The sequence below is a fragment of the Microtus oregoni genome, unplaced genomic scaffold (assembly GCF_018167655.1).
Source record: "Microtus oregoni isolate MIOR12 unplaced genomic scaffold, Mior012 000015F_ref0000493, whole genome shotgun sequence".
In the NCBI taxonomy this organism is placed as follows: domain Eukaryota; kingdom Metazoa; phylum Chordata; class Mammalia; order Rodentia; family Cricetidae; genus Microtus; species Microtus oregoni.
Window position 1 is genome coordinate 27,645,511 of NW_024543074.1, and position 19,996 is coordinate 27,665,506.

The 19,996-nt window shown below is 40.2% G+C and overlaps 1 protein-coding gene across 3 annotated transcripts in view; it reads right to left on the reverse strand.

The window, feature by feature from the left end:
* Nucleotides 1-19,996, reverse strand: part of Rabep1 (rabaptin, RAB GTPase binding effector protein 1) — a 95,075-nt gene that overhangs the window by 44,794 nt on the left and 30,285 nt on the right. For 2 of the 3 annotated variants that reach the window (XM_041664734.1, XM_041664733.1), the window contains exons 3-6: nt 14,327-14,530; nt 12,358-12,518; nt 7,955-8,074; nt 668-803 (exon numbers count right to left, since the gene is read on the reverse strand). In XM_041664734.1, coding sequence (XP_041520668.1) covers nt 668-803; nt 7,955-8,074; nt 12,358-12,518; nt 14,327-14,530 — 621 coding nt within the window. The remainder of the gene's footprint in view (nt 1-667; nt 804-7,954; nt 8,075-12,357; nt 12,519-14,326; nt 14,531-19,996) is intronic. The other variant, XM_041664735.1, reaches the window with a different exon arrangement.

Here is a 19,996-nt window from a genome sequence, read left to right on the forward strand (position 1 = left end):
CGAGGCCAACCTGGTCTACAAAGTGAGTTCCAGGACAGCCAGGGCTACACAGTGAGACCCTGTCTGGGGGGCAGGGAGGTGCTGTTAACTGCTGACCCAGCTCCCAATCCATGTTTCTGTTCTGTTTCTTTTTGTTTGTTTGTTTTTGCATTCTTTTTCTTTTTGGGGGACAGGGTCTCACTCTAGCCCAGGCTGGTCTCAAACTCATGATGATTCCTTGATGATTCCTCTGTTTCAGTTCTCAAGTGTTGGGATTATAGGTGTAAACCACCAGGCACAAGCCCAGCTGCTTTTTAAATAATACAGTGTTCACTTTATATCACACTGCTACTTCAATAGTGAAATCAAAACTGTCCCTTAGAAAGCAGGATGAGGCCTCTCTACCCAACTCTCACTTTTGCTAATTTACTTCTCTCCACAAAATGTCTTCACCACACCTTTCTGCCCAGAGCTCATGCCTGTGACATTATTCCTGTAGTCGAGGTGGAAGAAGAGGCTAACAATCCAAATTCCCTCACAGCTTTCAACTGACTCTAAAGCTTAAATTGAATCACTAGCATGCTGCATTGGTTGCTTGGGATTTGTTGCTGTTACTAATCAATATGAATATTACCTACATGGTTCTCTTGGAATAAAGTAAAAATATACACAACATATATTTATTTACCTTCATGCAATTCTTTCCTCAATTTCTCAGCATCTTCCTGTAGAACAGATTTCTGAGTGTTCAAAACAGCTACATACATCTCCAGATCGGTCCTACAAGACTTCTCAGCCTCCAGATAATGGTTCAGTTCCTTAACCTGAAGGAAGTATAAAACTCAACTTTACAACCCTAGTAGGAATAGCAAATAAATATCAGTGGTTGTATTTTAAACTTTAGAATATGATACAAATTTAGAAAATAATGGAATTAACAGATGCTAGCCATAATTCTCTTAGGTAAATATATAATTAAAATTATATGCAATGATTTTATAGCATATTTTTTAAAAAGGTACTCTAATTTGTATTTCCAGAGCAATGCATGCATATGCTTATTTGTTCTCCTTTTCAGCAACACACGGATATGATTTGCTGTTATGTGTTCATGCAAACATGTGCACATTTAGGTCCAAGTGCACATATAGGCATGGGTGCAAAAGGCACATATGTCTGTAAACCATACAACTACAGGTGTCATTTCTCAGGGTTTTTGAAATAGGGTCTGTCCCTCACCTGGAACTTACCTAGTAGGTTAGGGTGGCTAGCTAGCAGGCCTCAAACATCTGTCTGCCTCCACCTATCTCATGCTGTGATTACAAGCACTACCATCACACCCATTTCCCCTTTGGTTCCAGGGATTGAAGTCTAACCCATTACCTCTCCCTTGCCCCTCCCCCAACCTTTTAGGCAAGATATAAATGGCGTAATATTTCGAGGCCAGCCTGGTCTACAGAGCTAATTCCAGGGCAGCCAGGGCTGTTATACAGAGAAACCGTCCTGAAAAACCAAATGAATCAATGAACGAATGAATGAAGAGCACAATATTCTTATAACTTTAAAAAAAAGGATTTGTTTGTTTATTTATTATGTATACATTTTCTGCTTGCATGTATACCTGAAGGCCAGAAGAAGACACATCTCATTACAGATGGTTGTGAGCCACCATGTGGTTGCTGGGAATTGAACTTAGGACCTCTGGAAAAGCAGCCAGGGCTCTCAACCTCTGAGCCATCTCTCCAGCCCCTCTTTTAACTTTTGATTTCTGATGAGTTGATTCCAAATGCCTTATATTTATAAAAATGACTAATTTTATTGGCACTCGGGAGGCAGAGGCAGGCGGATCTCTGTGAGTTTGAGACCAGCCTGGTCTACAGAGCTAGTTCCAGGACAGGCTCCAAAGCCACAGAGAAACCCTGTCTCGAAAAACCAAAAAAAAAAAAAAAGACTAATTTTTATCAATACATATACCCATAGAAGCTAAAGATTTTAGGACATCAAGATGGCTCAGCAGTTAAAGGTGCCTACCACCAAGACTAACGGCCCAAGTTTGATCCAGAAAACCCACATGGTAGAAGGAAAGACCCAACTGCCACAAATTGTCCTCTGATTGATCTTCATATGTGCATCATGACAGCTGAAAGTTTTTCAAAAGAGAGAAAGTCATGATGTAAAAATTAGTAGTCTCATAACACACAAATTTGAAGGCAAGTGCAGAAAAAAATTAAATCTTGTCTTTTTATAATGTATTTCTTGTTGTAATACTCAGACTGTAACAATACAGTCTAAATAATTAAAACAGACACAACCAAAATAAAATTCACCATTACTAAAAAAAATGCAGAATAAAAATATCACTCGTTTTATCTTGCCATGTAAATTGTCTATCCTAAACTCAGTTATTTATGGGTAACTTTTAGTTTTTTTTCAAATGGTTACACCTAGTTTCAAATTCAAGGTCTTTTTCATGAACTATCCTACTTTTTCAGGTTTAAAATAGCCAGCTCAATGGGCAGTGGAGCACACACCTTTAATCCCAAAACTCAAGAGGCAAAGGCAGACAGTCAGGGCTACACAGAGAAACACTGTCTCAAAAAAACAAACAGAAGTAAATTAATAAGCCCGGTCACCTGATCTCAGTGATCTTTACCCCTAGATCTTATGTAAGTGAGAGACTAAAATGGTCATTACTACAGTTTAGTGCTTTGCTGGAAGCTGACAATCAACCAGCATGACAAAGTGTTGAGTGTCACAAGGCATTTTTTTCAACACCTGTTACTAGGTGACAGTAACATAGACAATTTGGCCGCTATAACAAGGATGGTTTATAACCAGACTCTACTACATATTACTTCTAAGAATAAACTCTTCTTTGAATTAAAAAAAAATGAATTTCTAATACCTGAAAGTTATTACTAACTCTAGGAGGGTGCTAAAGTCGCAGCAAAGCATGTGAGTACCCTTGAATTCTACATTCCCTAACAACTCAAATCAAAACCCTATAGAGGGCCAGGCATATGGTGCACACTTTTAATCCCACACTCTTGAAGCAGAGGCAGATGGACCTCTAAGTTCTCGGCCAATCTGGTCTACATAGCAAGTTCCAGGACAGCCTGGGCTACAAGTGGTATCCCGTCTCAAGCGAGCACACAGAGTCAGATACACATGCACACATGGAGCCAGCTGTGGTTATTTACGCCTGTACTCTCAGCACTTAGGAGGCTGAAACAGGAGAACTGCTTCAAGTCTCAAGTTACCCTGGGCTGCACTGTAAGACACACACCCTCACACGCACATACATACCCCTCAAAAAATTAAAAAATAATAAAAAAAAATCACACAAATGGACAATTATAACGTTCCAAGCAACAAAGACAAGGTGAGGACAAACTGCTGACAGTACCTTTCCAAAAAAAGCAGATGGTGTCAGGAGAAAGAAGAAGGACTTAGGAGAGCTTTGTTAATTTTGGATAGTAACTTTGTCAGGCATGACTTACACATTTTCTTCTCACAGTGTATAACTTCTCTTTTCAACTTTTTAGATTACCTTTTAACAAGAAAACTTATAATATATAGTCAAATTTGTTAGTGCTTCTCCCAGAGTCAGTATTTTATCTTATTTTTAAAAACAAGGGCAAAGTTGCACATGACTGTAATCCTGACATCTCAAGAAAAAGCAGGAGGATGCTGAGTTTGAGGCCAGCCTGAGCTATACAGTGAGAAAGACCTTGTCTCAAAAACCTATGAGGAGAGAGGGAGGGAGGGAGGGAGGGAGGGATTTAAAAGATAGGGGTGGTACTCCACTGCTAGAATTACAGATGTGCACTGCTAATCTTTTTTCTGTTCTGGCTCTCTCTTTATGTTGATTTGCATCATCTTGGACCAAAACAAAGTAAACAAAACCACCTAAACAAAATTACTGAACACAGTTCCTCACATCATGTTCCCATTATCAATGTTAAGACTGTTACACACACAGTGGTGGTGCATGCTTTTAATTCCAGAACTAGCTCTTGTTTAGAATCCTCAGGCTGGCCTTGAGGATTCACCTGCCTCTGCCTCTTGAGTGCTGGGATTAAAGGCACATGCCACCATCACCGGCTGATACACCATATTTCAATGACAATTTGTGTCTATTTTGGCTGTTACCTAGTAAGGCTTTTTGGTATCATCTTTCTATGTTATTTGATTTACCAGTCACATAAGAGAACCTTCTTTTCTAGTCATTGACAGTGTCTGTAAAATATATGGTTATCACTCTGGACAAACATGTCCCCAACACCGACTATGTGTGATGTCTACTGGGAAGAGGAAGCAGAATAAAGACTGGTTTTGACCCAAGGCTGAGGCTATAGTTCAGTTGGTAGAGGGCCTTCCTAGCATGCAGGAGATCTTAGGTCAGATCTCCAGCACCACATAAACAGAACATGGTGGCGCTTGTCTAAAATCCTAGCAACTGGGAGGTAGTCAGGAGGATCGAATTTCAAGACCATCCTCAGCTACAAAGCAAGTCTTAGGCCTTTCTGAGCTGTGAGAGCATGACAACCACCAATTGAATCCTTAGATCCTAGAAAAAACTCTAGGGATGTACTTGTAAACGCAGTACTGTGGGGATTTGGAGCTAGGAAGTTTACCAGCACTTGCCGGCCACCAGCCTAGCTCCAGGTTCAAGTGAGAGACCTTACCTCAAAGGAATAAAGAACAAAGGACAGAGTGATAGAACAAGACACTGCACACCAAACGAACTGGTAACATTACATTCGTACATACACCACATACCAAAAAAAAAAAAAAAAAAAGATTTTTGGCTCTAGCTTTTGTAATTACTATTTTAGCTTTCCTATTTTATCTTGAGGAAAATTTGATTAATTACCTATATAATAATTTGTTTTGTTTTACAAAAAGGCCTCACTAGTTCATGCTGACCTTGACAGTCTGATCCTTCTACCACCACTGTTTCCCAAATTCTCAGATTACTAGCATTTACTATGACCAGCAGAATTTTTTTCAAATGTACTGGTATGACACTATTTATAGTATCTACTATTTTTATACCAGTAGTCATGCTCCACTTCATTTCTGATTTCAGTTTTTTTCATTTTTCTGTACAAATTTCTCTACCTTTTCATACTAACATTCTCCTTGGTTCTTTTTTTTTTCTTTTTTTTTTTTTTTTTTTTTTTGGTTTTTCGAGACAGGGTTTCTCTGTGGTTTTGCAGCTCTCCTTGGTTCTTTAACCTCCCTATTCCCTTCCACTTATTTTTCGATTTTTACTGTTTTGATTTTCCCCTCAGAGTGTAATGTTAAATACTTATATGTGTTGGTTGCCTATCAGAACTAGATGACAAGACCCCACTGCTGAAGACACTACATGCTTTGGTTATAGATTTATAAAGAAATCAAGATAGGCCTAAGCTCAAAGCTTACTTCTTACTGGCTAGCTTTCAGAATACTAGAAGTTGCTATGTAGGCTGATGGAAGAGAATTGTCACCAACAGTCTCACTCACTCAGTTGCAGACTCTGAGCGCAATGTAACCAACCAGACAGGGGAAATGTACCCATGGCTGGAAGGTCATAGGCCTTAGTGGAGAAACTAATTTGTTGGGCTAAGTGGGCATAATGTGATTGTCAAATTGCCTTCTAGATATTTATGTTTATTCCCTAGAACAATGCTGCTGTTTGCTTCTTTTTGTAACAGGTAGTAGTGCATAAAGTTATAACTTGGGCAAAGTACTGCAAGTAAGCTATTGTTGAATACCTCCCTTCCAAGGCCAGAGCGAGTGGTGGAGTAGGGGGAAACACTGTTTTCAGGGCAGGAAATGGCTGCTGCAGAAGCAGCTGTGATTACCTGCACAAGACTGAACCCATCACAATTCTGTCATGAAGGCCACTCCTCCCTGAGGATTTATACAGTTAGTTAGTGGTTCCTAGCAGAGGAAAAGACATTTTCCCTAGTGGTGCAGCCACTAGTAAGCAGCCCCTATTCCTGGAAGTATCCCTAATTAAACTCATTGACTCACAACAACAAAAACACATAGAATATTTACACCACCCTAAGTATTTTGTAATTTCTTTATCCGTCAGCTTTTCCCCCATTTCTAGATATTTTTATTTAAAAAACATGTGATCAGAGTATTAGGTCCATAATAACATTAATTCTGTGAAATCTGATACTTTATGACCTTATTTTAAAAAGTTAAGATACAGAAGGAAAAGATAAATATATCATAATGTTAAAATAAACCATAATGTATCTGGAAATAATACTTTTTCCCATGCATAACCCAAAGCATTTATATGTTCTAATTTGAGTATGGCTCATAACACCCTTTGTAAGAGTTTTTTTTGTTTTGTTTTTCAAAACAGGGTTTCAGGCTGGCCTGAAACTCAGCAATCCATCTATTTTTAGCTTATCCACATCTTTTTTTCTTCTTTTTGGACCTTGCCTCTCTTCCTATTCTAATTTTACAGTTGAAAAACCAAAGGATATGGCCAGGTAGTGGTGGTGCACACCTTTAATCCCAGTACTCAGGGACAGAGGCAGGTGGATCTCTGTGAGTTCAAGGCCAGCCTGGTCTACAGATTGAGTGCCAGGGCAGCCAAAGCTACACAGAGAAACCCTGTCTCGAAAAACAAACAAACAAAAAAGGAAAATAAAGATAAGAAATTTTACTAAGTTATCCAGGCTACTAAGCTGAGTTTTTGACTATTGAATAGTTATTATCTCTTTATCTCTACTCTTCTTTTGTTGCAATTCTTTTCTGTGTATGTACCTGTATAATTCATGTACACCATGTATATGCTAGTGCCACAGACAGCAGAAGAGGGGGTCAGATCCCCAGAAACTGGGATTACAGATGGCTGTGAGTAGCCATGTGGGCGTTGGAGCTAACCCTGGGGTTCTCTGCAGGAGTAGTAAGCACTTTTAACAGATGAGCCATCTCTCTAGCACTAATCTCTACGTTTCCCCCTTTACCTATTTTATGTTATTCTTGCTTATATCAGTTTTCCTTTAGTACTGAATATTAAACCCAGGCCCTCAACATACTAGACAAATGCCAGCAATGTACCACTCAACTGCACCTCTACTCTCTCACTTTCTTTCATACCAAAGAATTTTCTCAATGGTAGACCCTTGCCTAGCATATGTCAATAAGGCCCTAGGTTCAATCTCCAGCACTAAAATCAGACATAAAAAATTTAACACCTCGTTGTTTCCACTTCTGTTTTTCTTTGGTGTGGCTTTTTAAAGGCAGCATCCATCCCATGTAATACAAACTGGCCTCAAACTCATTATGGAGCTGAAGGTGACCTTGAATGTAATGCCCTCTTGCCTCTACATCGCAAAGGGTTCCTATTATGGGACATCAGTCACCATACCCAGCTTATGCAGGGCTGAGATCAAAGTCTAGGCCTTAAGCATGTTGGAGAGGCACTGTCCCCAAGAAGCCACATCCCAGCCCTGCTGTCTACATGGTCAACAGAGGTGCATCCTGTCTAAAAGATCTCCTAGAACTACGGCAAGGAAACACAGTCAACTGTACACAGCTTCTTCTACTAGGTAAGAAAACAAAGGCTAGAAATGTAGCTCAGGTGGGTCTGATGTCCAGAGCTGTGTAAAATACGCATGAACAGCAAGTTCAAGGCCAGCCTGGGTTACATGAAACCCTGTCTTACAAAAATAAACCAATAAAGATGACCTGTTAAAAGAAAAAGAAAGTTGAAGTTGAGTCTGACTTGAATAAGCAGGTGACTAAACACAAGTCTTCATTCGTGACTAGGCAGCATCACTGAGGGTTTAAATAACCTAAGGCCAAACTACCACAGAGCTGGTTTGTTTTCATTTTGTTTTTGAATTTTAAACAGAAGCAAGATCCTTGAGATGCTGGACGCAGTCATTTCCCACCACTACTTAAGTGATTCTAATTTTGCTCCTGGCATCAGAGCGGATGGAAAACAGCATTTCACAACCTTTGAGGCCTCCAACTCTTTAATCTTCTCTTCAGCTTCTGTCAGTTTATCTTTCAGAGCTGCAATTTCCTTCTCCATGGGCATCACGACAGAGCGGAGCTTCTCAGCATCTTCTTGGGCCTATGATTACAAGGAATTAAATGTAACAACTTACTGCTTGCTTTTCTAAGAAACTCTAGTCCACCTATTTGCTAAAAATTAGATGCAATAATTATACCACACACTTTATTAGCATCCATAAAATTGAATACCAACTCCCATTTTATTCAACTCTTTTTCTTTGGATTTTTATTAGCATATATTCATTATATTTACAAAATGAAAGGCTTCAAAATACACGTCATTCCAGTTTATCATGCATTTGAACATACTAACACCACCACCATCCTAGTTTCACTCTCCTTACTCATCTGTCTCTCTCCTTTGCCCACATAGCTCCTCCATGTCTTTTATGAAACACATACACACACCCTAGATTCCATATGTGAGACAGAGTGATATTTGTCTCTCTGAGTATAGCTTATTTTGTTTAATAAGATGATATATGGCCCTAGGTTTCTGCAAATAACATATGTGTTCTTTAAGCAGAATAAAGCTTGCCAACTGTGTGGGCTAGGGATATAACGAAGTGCTTAAGAGCATGTACTGCTCTCGCAGAGGGCCCACCTCCAGTTCCTAGCACCCACGTTAGGTAGCTATGCAGGCCTACTGATCAGAGTTCAAACTCCAGAAACCACAGTGGAGAGAACTGACTCCCTAAAGTTGTTCTCTGACCTCCACATGCATATCTGAATACATACTCCACATCATGCACATTACAATAATAATAAAAAGAGAAGACCGCTAAAATAAAAATAAAGTTGAGAAGCTGCTCTAGCCAAGCCAAGCCTACAACTGCATGACTGCACAACCAAATGCAGTGTGATTTGTTGGATGAAAGTCTCAAACAGGAAGGAAAAAAGGATATGGGGGACACTGGCTAAAAACTAACACAATTTGAATACAAAGAACAAACCTCTGTTAATAACAGTGAGCTGGTATTCATTTGTTAACTCTAACAAGTGCAACATACTACATGGTAAAATGCTAGAAAACTGAGCATGGCATATACTAAAACAATATAATATTCATAAATTTTTATACTTAAAAAAAAATCCTGAAAAGTTATAGTTGAGTTGGCTGGTGGTGGTGCACACCTTTAATCCCAGCACCCAGGAGACAGAATAGTTGAGTTGGCTGGTGGTGGTGCACACCTTTAATCCCAGCACCCAGGAGACAGAAGCAGGTGGATCTCCGTGATTTGAAGCCATCCTGGTCTACAGAGAAAGTTACAATACAATCAGGGTGGTTACACAGAGAAACTCTGTCTTTAAAAAAGAAAAAAACTAGGGGCTGGAGAGATGGCTCAGAGGTTAAAAGCATGTATTGCTCTTGTAGATGGCCCAAGTTTGTTTGATTTGCAGTACCCACATCAAGCAGCTCACACCACCCATAACTCCAGTCTAGCTCCAGGAAATCTGATACTTCAGGATTCTGAGGGCCTGAATTCATATGTATGTACCCCACAGAGACACATATACGAACAGTAAAAATTAAAGAAGCACAAGAAGGGCCTAGGAGATGACTCAGTCCGTACAGTGCTCACTGCACAAGCATGAGGGCCTGAGTTGGGAACCATGAAGAAAGCCAAAGGCAGCTGCATGCACCTGTAATGCCAGCACTGGAAGTAGAAGCAGGAGGAGTTAGGAGTCCACTGGTCAGTCAGTCTAGCCTAACTAGGGATCTCCAGGTTCAGTCAAAGACCTTGTCTCAGAAAGTAAGGTAACTAATGTGGTGGCGCATGCTTTTAATCCCAGCATTTGGGAGGCAGATCTCTAAGTTTCAAAGCCAGTCTCATCTATATAGAGAGTTCCAGGAATGTAGACCAGCCTGGGATGTAGAGACCCTGTCTCAAAAAAAAAAAAAAAAAAGGAAGAAAAATAAAAGTAGATGGAGGAAAGGGAAGGGAACTAGGAGCTGGAAATAAACAGACCAAGATATATTGTACACAGGTATGAGACTGTCAAAGACTAAATAAAATACAACTCTTAAAAAAACACAGCAAGATATAATGGTGCAATAGTAGCACAAATGTTCTGGGAGCAACCAACTACTTCACCCCACCCCCGGTTGGATTTCAGGCCCACTGCATTTAAGATGGAGCCTACACCTGACACAGCTGAAGTGACCTGGGACTACACAGATCATGCGGAAAATTTACTACTATTATTCTGCTAAAGGAACACAGTCATAAAAGAACTCCTAATGACATGTTGCTAGAACCATGAACAAAGCATCACTCAACCCTCCTAAGAAAAGCGTCTTTCAGTACATGATTATTAACAGAGAGACAGACCCACAAGTGGACAATGTGCAGAAAGTGAGCCACTTTGAAGCACTCAGACCTAAATGGGATGTTGCAATCAAACTCCTCCCCCTCAAGACTCAGGGAAGTATGCAGGAAGATTGTAAGAGCAAGATGTGGTGGTTGACTCCAAAGAAACAGCACCTTCTACACACAACAGGGCTGATACACATATGAATGCACAGAGACTGCAGCAGTCAGTACACACAAGACCTACATGGGTTCAGATAACACAAAATCCCAGGAGAAAGAAGGGGGACACAAAGTCCCACCCCTAACCAAGATGCTATGTGCAAATGAGAGTTTATGTTAGCATAAATGTCAGCAATGGGTATATCAATCACATTTTAGGGCAAGTCTCATGACCAGCAGTAGGTCAACATAAAACAAACTTCTTTTTTTTTTTTTGTTTTTTCGAGACAGGGTTTCTCTGTGGTTTTGGAGCCTGTCCTGGAACTAGCTCTTGTAGACCAGGCTGGTCTCGAACTCACAGAGATCCGCCTGCCTCTGCCTCCCGAGTGCTGGGATTAAAGGCGTGCGCCACCACCGCCCGGCCCGCTTTTTGTGTGTTTTGATTTTGGTTTGGCATGTTTTGATTTTCATTTTTTTGGTTCCTGCTTTGTTTTTGAGAGAGAGAAGAAAGAGAACAGGAAGATGGGTAAAGAGGAGGGTAAGGAGGATCTAGGAGGAGTTGGAGGAAGAAAAATATGATCAAAACATATGGCATGAAAGAAATTTTAATTTAAAAGATTAAAAAAAACAGAGGTAAAACATCAGAGAAAGTCACCTGACATACACCTCTAGCATCACATGCGGGCACACACACACACAAATAAATTTTATAAAAATAAAATTTGTCAGATAGTGATGGCACACGCTTTTAATCCCAGCACTTGGGAGGTGGAGGCAGGCAGATAGATCTCTCTGAGTTCAAGGCCAGCCTGGTCTACAGAACAAGTACCAAGACAGGCTACAAAGCTACACAGAGAAACTCTGTCTTAAAACAAGAGAAAAAAAATTAGATAAAATTTTTTAAAATGGCAAAATATAGTGATTGTGGAAATGATAAATACACATTTATAAGCCGGGCAGAGCTGGTGCACGCCTTCAATCCCAGCACTTGGAAGGCAGAGGCAGGTGGATCACTGTGAGTTTAAGACCAGCCTGGTCTACAAGAGCTAGTTCCAGTACAGCCTCTAAAGCTAGAGAGAAACCCGGTCTCAAAATAAAAAAGTATATATATATGAATTATAAATTCATAAAATAAGATTTAAGGGCTATAATGTTCTCAATGAAGGTCAGTGAGTTGGTTCAACATGGGCTCCTCCCATTGAGCCTCAAGACTGGAGTCAGTATCTACATGGCAGAAAATGCATGGTATTGCTCAGGCATAATACATGTAACATTTGTCACACAGAAACCAAGGTATGCTAAAAAAATAAAATAAAATAACAAGTCTTCCAAAATGTGTACACAGTATCAAACACCATCTCCATCCAACAGGAATACACTGGGCATCTATGATACCACCCTATGCTTCTCGTACACACAAATAAAGACCACAACCCTGTGGAGTTAACATTCAAGCGAGCAGAAAAAAGCAGTAAACACACACAGTAAAAGATGAACTCTGTTTTATGAGGAAACATGCTGAACAAAAACAAACAAACAAACAAACAAACAAAAAAAAAAAAAACCTAAAGCAGGGTTCAGAAATCCGGAGAGTCTAGAAACATGCAGGAAGAGGCAAGTAGGATGCCATCTTCAGTAAGAGAGGTAAAGAAGAGTTCACAAAGCAATGACATCTCATCAAAGATCTGAAGATGGTCAGGCAGGCAGTCACAGGTACTGAGGAGGGCAAGGGGAAGTGCTGTCTAGTCCATAAGTAACTCCTCAACACAAAGAAAGTACAGCATTCAACTTCAGTTCTGCAGCAATACTTTTAAACACTTTGCTTTGAGACTCAGGTAATTCTGTAAGTGAATGTATTCCTGCATACCTTTTTCATTTCATTTTCTAAATTTTCTTCCTCTTGACCTTCAGACAACCTTCTTCTCAAATCAGCTATTTCCCGCTCTGCAGTTTCTCGATACTGTGCCCACTGTGCTCGCTCCTGCTCCAGCCTCAGATGAAACTGATGCTCATAGTCACGAACTGTCTCTATAAAACATCACACATTCCATCCATGTCTAAGCATCATGGAGCAATATCCAGTACACTGAAATTGTTTAAGCTATATAAAGAGCTTGAGATAAATTTTTGGAAATAAAAAATTCTAGTTCTTATTATGAATTGAAATAAGGAAGGTTCAAAGTAGAGCTTTCAACTTCCATGTAAGACCCACTCCCAAATCCATGTTCTCTGGCACTATACTGAGGATCCCAACACAAATACAACATTTCATTACAACCAAATGAATGTGCAAGGAATAAATACTATTTCTGGGATATTTCACTAACGCCTAAGATTCTAAACTGAGACAAATTCTATAGTCTTTACAAAATAACTTCAGATGTTTAATACAGTTTTGAAACACCACCTGACAGGCACTACTGGTAGCCCATCAAATTTTACTCCTTTTTTAAAAGATTTTATTTATTTTTATTTTACATATATGTTTGAGTGTCGCCTGCCTGTACATACTGCACTATGTACATACCTGTTGCCTGCAGAGGTCAGAAAAGGATGTCAGAGCCCCTGGAATTGCAGTTATAGACAGTTTTGAGCCACTCTGTGGGTGCTAGGAAATGAACCCAGATCCTCTACATGAGTAACAAGTGCTCTTAATCACTGAACCATCTCTCCAGCCCTTTATACTAACAAGACTGAGCTTTGGGAATTTACAGTACTCAATAAAAAGCCTCCACTTTCTGGCTGAGTAAATAGCTTAGTGAGATCACTTGCCTCACATGCGAATGGCTCTAGATTTGATTTGATTCCACAGCATAAAACTAAATACACAGACTTACATACATGTTTCAATTTCCCTTAGTTAAAGCTGACCACATACTTGGTCAACAAACTGTGAGGAAGAAATAGCAAGAAGATTTCTAGAAGAAAATGACTTATCTAATGTAGACTGGAGGAGGTATAACCATTTCTCAGCCATGAAGCAAAGATGAAATTTTAAAGAACATGGTAACTATATAGAAGCAGACAGACAGAAAAGTTAGGGATATAGGTGGAGTCCCAGAACTATTATCACCATCCCTAGCTTACCTAGAAATGACTTGATTCCTATGAGAAAAAGGAACCCCTGTACAGATAAACCAGTACAGCCAGGCTTATTACATAAAACTGGAATAACCCTTAGTGACAGCTACAGACTCAGAAGCGGAGGTACCCTTAATTGCATCCTCTCAAAGAACACTATGTAAAAACTGGGATACAAATGCAAAGCCTCCACCCCAGGGACAGGTCAGCGGCCATTAGCTCACATTTGCAAATACTAATTATTCCAGAATCCCAAAGATTAGGGTAACACCTTGTTTCATTTTGTCATCATTTTCAACAATGAAGGAAGGAATGAGGCATTTGTGCGGGAAGGAAAAAGGCTACACACACTATTTCACTTCCTTAGCCTCAGGCTGGCATTTCGTAAGGTCCAGCTTAGCTTTAAGGACATTCTTGTCCATTAAACAAAGATTTTACATACAAAGATACATTATACTTAAAAATTGAGACAAATGAAAATCCAGATTTAAACCCTGCTTTAAATCTTATGAGTAACTACAACCTTCATTTAATACATTATCTCTCAACACCCACTGTACGCCCTCACTATGAGATCTGCTGAAGACACTGGTGATGGACCCATCATGATACCTCTGGCTTCCCCTTCATCTGACATCTTGAAGATGACACTACATAATCCACAAATGAACACAAAATGTACCTTAAGGTCATTTGAAAATGGAGTCAAGCATCAGAATTTGTTGATCTTACAAAGTCTAAAACCTGATCTTTACCTTTCATTACAGCCTGAAGTGAAGCAACCTCTTCTCTCCACTGCCTTTTAACTTCATCTATAGCTTCTTGTTTAGTATTCTCAGAGACTGTGGCAATTGCCTTGATATTCTCCATCTCTGCCTGAGCCTCCCACAGCTGTGTCCGAAGGTGACCCAGATCATCCTGTGCAGCTTGCAATACTGCATTTTGCCTCTTCAGATCCTCTGGGGGAAAAGTAAAAGATTTTCCATTAATGTGTAGTTCACTTTATCAGACTCAGAAGAAATGAAGAAACTAGATTTTAAAATGCTAACACAGATTATGAAGGTATTTAAACAGAAAGTGTAGTGGGTTTCAAAAATATGTACGAAGTGAGTTCCAGGACAGCCAGAGCAATTACACAGAAACCCTGTCTCGAAAAACCAAAATTAATTAATCAATTGAACTAATAACACACTGGAGAAGGTCACAGCTTTGCGCTATATTTAGGCTTTTACCACCCACTAAATGGGCATAATCAAAAACTTTTTAAATTTCTTTTTATGTGTATGTGAGTTTTAACTATACATGTATCTGTGTATCACACGTGTGTCTGGTGCCCTGGGATGTCAGGAGAGTGCATCTGATTCCAAAGACTGTAGTTAGACAGTTGTGAACTGGCATGTAAGTGCTAGGAACTGAACACAGGTCCTCTGGAAGAACAGCCAGAGCTCTTAAGCACTGAGCCATCTCTTTAGCCCCAATAATCAAATTCCTTAACTACTCTGGTGTAAGTGTCCACATCTGCAAACTGGAAGTTAAAGATGGCCACTTCCAGAGCTGTTGAAGTACAGTAACTTTCAAAGAGTAAGTCTTCAAGACATACTGAATGGAAGAAAGCCAGACTGCATAGTAATTAGAGTTGATAGAACTATAACTATTCTCACTGACAGTGGTGGCACGCCTTTGATCCCAGCACTCGGGAGGCAGAGGCGGGCAGATCTCTGTGAGTTGAGGCTAGCCTGGTCTACAAGAGCTACAGAGAAACCCTGCCTTGAAAAACCAAAAACAGAACAAAACAAAACAAAAACACCATGCTACTTTTTTTTAATGATTATAAATGATTTTTTATTATATATACAACATTCCTTCCATGTATGCTTGCATGCCAGAAGAGGGCACCAGATCTCATTATAGATGGCTGTGAGCCACCATGTGGTTGCTGGGAATTGAACTCAGGACCTCTGGAAGAGCAGTCAGTGCTCTTAACCTCTGAGCCATCTCTCCAGTCCCATGACTACTTTCTTACTCACTCTTTATAATCTCTTAAATAGTAAGTCGATACATGTACACTACATGCTGTAAGCCTAGATAGAACATATAATTTGGTCATGACTTCCAAAAAAGATGTGTGGAGTCAGGAATGCAATTTATTGGTATAGCACTTGCCTCGCCTATACAAGGTCCTGGGTTTGGGTCCCTAAACACTGCAAAGAAAACAAGAATAAGCTTAGTATCCCTCTAAAGAGATGTGTCTATTTTCTCTTACTGCCAACTTTCACTATTTTCTCCTTTTAAAAAAAAATGGCTGCAAACTCTCAATCCTTCTGCCTCAGCCTCCTTAGAAACAGAATCTCAGGAGCACAGCACCATAGTTTGCTTATCTGTTTCTAAGGCAGAGTTTACTGATTTAGGAAGAGCACTGTGATAGTTAACCTTCACTTTGATTAGATGATGAGTCACCTAGGAGGAAACCCTGTGTCCTGTTAAACTGAACTGAACTAAACTGAGAGGTTCAACAGAATAGGAAGGGTCAACTTGAGTGTGGATTCTGGTCTAAATAAAAAAAATAAGTAAGCCAAGAGTCAGCGTTTACTTGGCCCTGCTTTCCTGACTGCAGACCCAATGTGAGCATGCCTTCTCTGACATAAGACTACTGTATCTCCTTCAATCATGTCAGGTATGTTGTCAAAACAAGAAAGCTAATACAGAACAGTTATATCAAAAGTGGGTAGGCTGCTGTGAGAACCCTGACCACATGGTTCACAGGTGTTTAAAACTGGCACATAGCAGGAAAAGGGAAGAACTTCTGAGTTACAGAGTAGGGAAGCCTCAGAATGCTGTAACCAGAGTCAACTGGTTCATTCTGATGGGCATGTGGGAAAACAGAATCCAACAGAAAGGCAGATTATGTACCCACTCATAAATGGATAATAGCTATAAACAAAGCACATTGAGCCTATAGTTCATGATCCTAGAGAAGCTACGTAATAAGGTGAACCTAAAGGAAACCATATAGAGACCCACCTGGGAATTGGAAACAGACAGATCGCCTGACAAAATTGGGAGTATGGGGGTGGAGGGATAAGGGAAGGAAGAACGGGAAGAGGAGGAGAGAAGTGGAGGGTTGAAGAGAACTTGAGGGAATGGGATGGACAAGATGGAAGAAGGACAGAGATGAGAGCAAGGAAAGAGATATCTTGATTGAGGGAGCCATTGTAGGGTTAGCAGAAACCTGGCTCTAGAGAAATTCCCAGGAATCCACAAGGATGACCCTAAGACCCTAAGCAATAGAGGAGAGTGGGCCCAATCTTGACTTGCCCTGTAGTCAGACTGATGATTATCTTTTTTAAAAAAGATTTATTTATTAATTATGCATACAGTTTTCCCTGCATGTATGCTGCAGATCTCATTACAGATGGTTATGAGCCACCATATGGTTGCTGGGAATTGAACTCAGGACCTCTGGAAGAACAGTCAGCGCTCTTAACCTCTGAGCCATCTCTCCAGCCCCTGATGATTATCTTTATATATCACCATAGAACTTTTATTCAACAACAGATGGAAAGAGAGGCAGAGACCCACATTGGAGCACTGGACTGAGCTCCCAAGGTCCAGTTGAAGAGTAGAAGGAATGAGAATATGAGCAAAGAGATCAAGACCATGATGGGTTCATCCACTGAAACGGTTTACCTGAGCTAATGGGAGCTCACCAACTCCAGCTGGACTGGGAAGGAACAAGCATAGTACCAAACTAGTCCCTCTGAATATGGTTGACAGTTGCATGGCTGGAACTGGATTTATCTCTATTGCATGTACTGGCTTTTTGAGATTCTATTCTCTTTGGATGGATACCTTGCTCAGTCTAGATATAGTAGGGAGGACCTTGGACCTTACACAAAGTAACGTGCCTTACCCTCTTTTAGGATTAGATGGGGGTGGGGTGGGAGGGTGTGTGGAGGGAATGGAAGAAGGGGAGGGAGTAGGAATTTGAAGTGGTATTTTTTTAAAAAAAAAAAATCTAATAAATTAAAAAAAAAAAGACAGCATTCTCCTCCGCCCAAAAGATATTTCTTAAGACTCTTTAAAGAAACTTTTGTCCAAGTGAATTGGAATGGGTTTTGGTGGTTTTTTTTAAATATTTATTTATTTATTTATTATACATACAATATTCTGTGTGTACGTCTGCAGGCCAGAAGAGGGCACCAGACCTCATTACAGATGGTTGTGAGCCACCATGTGGTTACCGGGAATTGAACTCAGGACCTCTGGAAGAGCAGACACTGCTCTTAACCACTGAGCCATCTCTCCAGCCCCCTGGGGTTTTTTTTTTTTTTTTTGTAGTCAAATTTATCAGTTTCTCAGCTGTGTATAACTTCTGATGTCCAAACATTTCCTGTTTAGTTCTCTTCTAACAAGCACAGGCCTACTAGTCACTTCTGTGACTGTGCAAGTTTGTCCTCACAACTCAAGAACTCAGCTAAATGTTAAAATTCTAGGTTGACAATCATTTTTATGTATTCAGATGATGTTATTCATTGTCTTCTGTCAGTTGAGAGGTTAATACGGTATTTCCTGGGTTCCATTGCTATAAGGAAGCTGCTGTTCAGACAAGCTCTTGCTATCCACCCCTCAGCGAGTCTCCAATTCAAGACTCTTCTAACTCCACCTCCAAATGCTGGACTCACATGCACATGGCACCATACATGGGTTATTCTCTACTTTTGTAATTTGTTTGCAAGTTCTCTAATAAGTTTTTATTATATATCTTTATTTCTTCATTGTTTTAACTGTAATTTTAAAAATAATCGTTGTTCCCCAGTCACTGAGCCGCCGCTGAGGACTCAGCTGCCTCCCCCTCGTTCCCGATGCTCCGTTCCCCGTCCCCCCCCCCCATCGCTGATGATTACGATAAAAAGAAACTAGTGAAGGCGTTTAAGAAGAAATTTGCCTGCAATGGTACTGTAATTGAGCATCCAGAATATGGAGAAGTAATTTAGCTACAGGGTGACCAGCGCAAGAACATATGCCAGTTCCTAAAAGAGATTGGACTGGCTAAGGACGATCAGCTGAAGGTTCATGGGTTTTAAGTGCTTGTGACTCTGAAGCTTAAGTGAGGATTTCCTTGCAATGAGTAGAATTTCCCTCCTGTCCCTTGTCACAAGTTTAAAAACCTCACAGCTTGTATAATGTAACCATTTGGGGTCTGCTTTTAACTTGGACTAGTGTAACTCCTTCATGCAATAAACTGAAAAGAGCCATAAAAAAAATAAAAAAAAATAATAATCATTGTTTCATACCCCTGTCTAAGCGAACCATATGTTACCTGGACCACATACAGATTCCTAAACCAAGTTTTTCACAACTGAAATTCTAATAGCATCAGAGAACCATGGCCACGCGTAAAGTCCTTTTGGACACCACTGGAAAACTCAACGTCCGTTTTTATCATTTCCTCCCACAGTCTTTCATCTGGAGCCTCAGAGAACAGGGGCTCATGAACACTCCGAACTGAGATTTCTAAAGCATAAACACTGCTGCAGTGCTAAGCACTGACTGAAGTTGGCTAAAGGAAGAAGGCACAGTAAGAATACCTTTTCAAAGTTTAGTAGAAAGTCAACAAAGCTTTTTGAAATTTTGTAATATTCCCAACTGAAGTCAGCTTGAAAAAAACTGCACCCTAAGACAAAAACTGGCAGCAAAAGAAGCTAAAAAGCCTCCTTATTGTCTCTTTTATAAGTAGTTCTCATCACTGTTTGCGTCAACAACTCAGTGATACTCCAAATAAATGCAAGCTCAGTAAGTACAGTAGCAGCAAAACCGTCCCTTCCAGGGGAAAAGCAGTATTTGGAATTCTGAGTCGCCTTGACCTATTTTGCTGAGAGACAAAGACTGCTGAGCACACCACCACCACACTGCACACTGTTTATGCCTGTGATGATCATAAGGACGGCCTCCACCTTCATAGTAGGTGTGATAATATAAGCTGGTACTTGAAAAAGTTTCAAATTTGATTTTTATTATGCTATGGGTAAGTGTCCAAGATAAAAACCAAGTAATCAACACTGATGTCTTAGATATCACATATGTTGCCTTTAGGAAAGTTATCAAGAAAGGATTATAGAATTCCTTTTTGTGGTTTCAAAACAAGGTTTCTCTGTGTAGCCCTGAATGTCCTGGAATTTGCTCTTGTAGACCAGCTTCGAAGAGATCCGCTTGCCTCTGCCTCCCAAGTGCTGGAATCAAAGGTGTGCGCCACCACCACCCTGTACCCCCAACCACCTCATACCTCCACTCTATCTCCAGTTTAGAGCAAGTATTTTTAACTAAACCATATCAAAGCTGTTTAATTCAGATATAAAACTGATAACACATCAGACGTGAGAGGCTGTGGGCCAGTGAGATGGTTCAGTGGGTAAGAGCACCTGCTG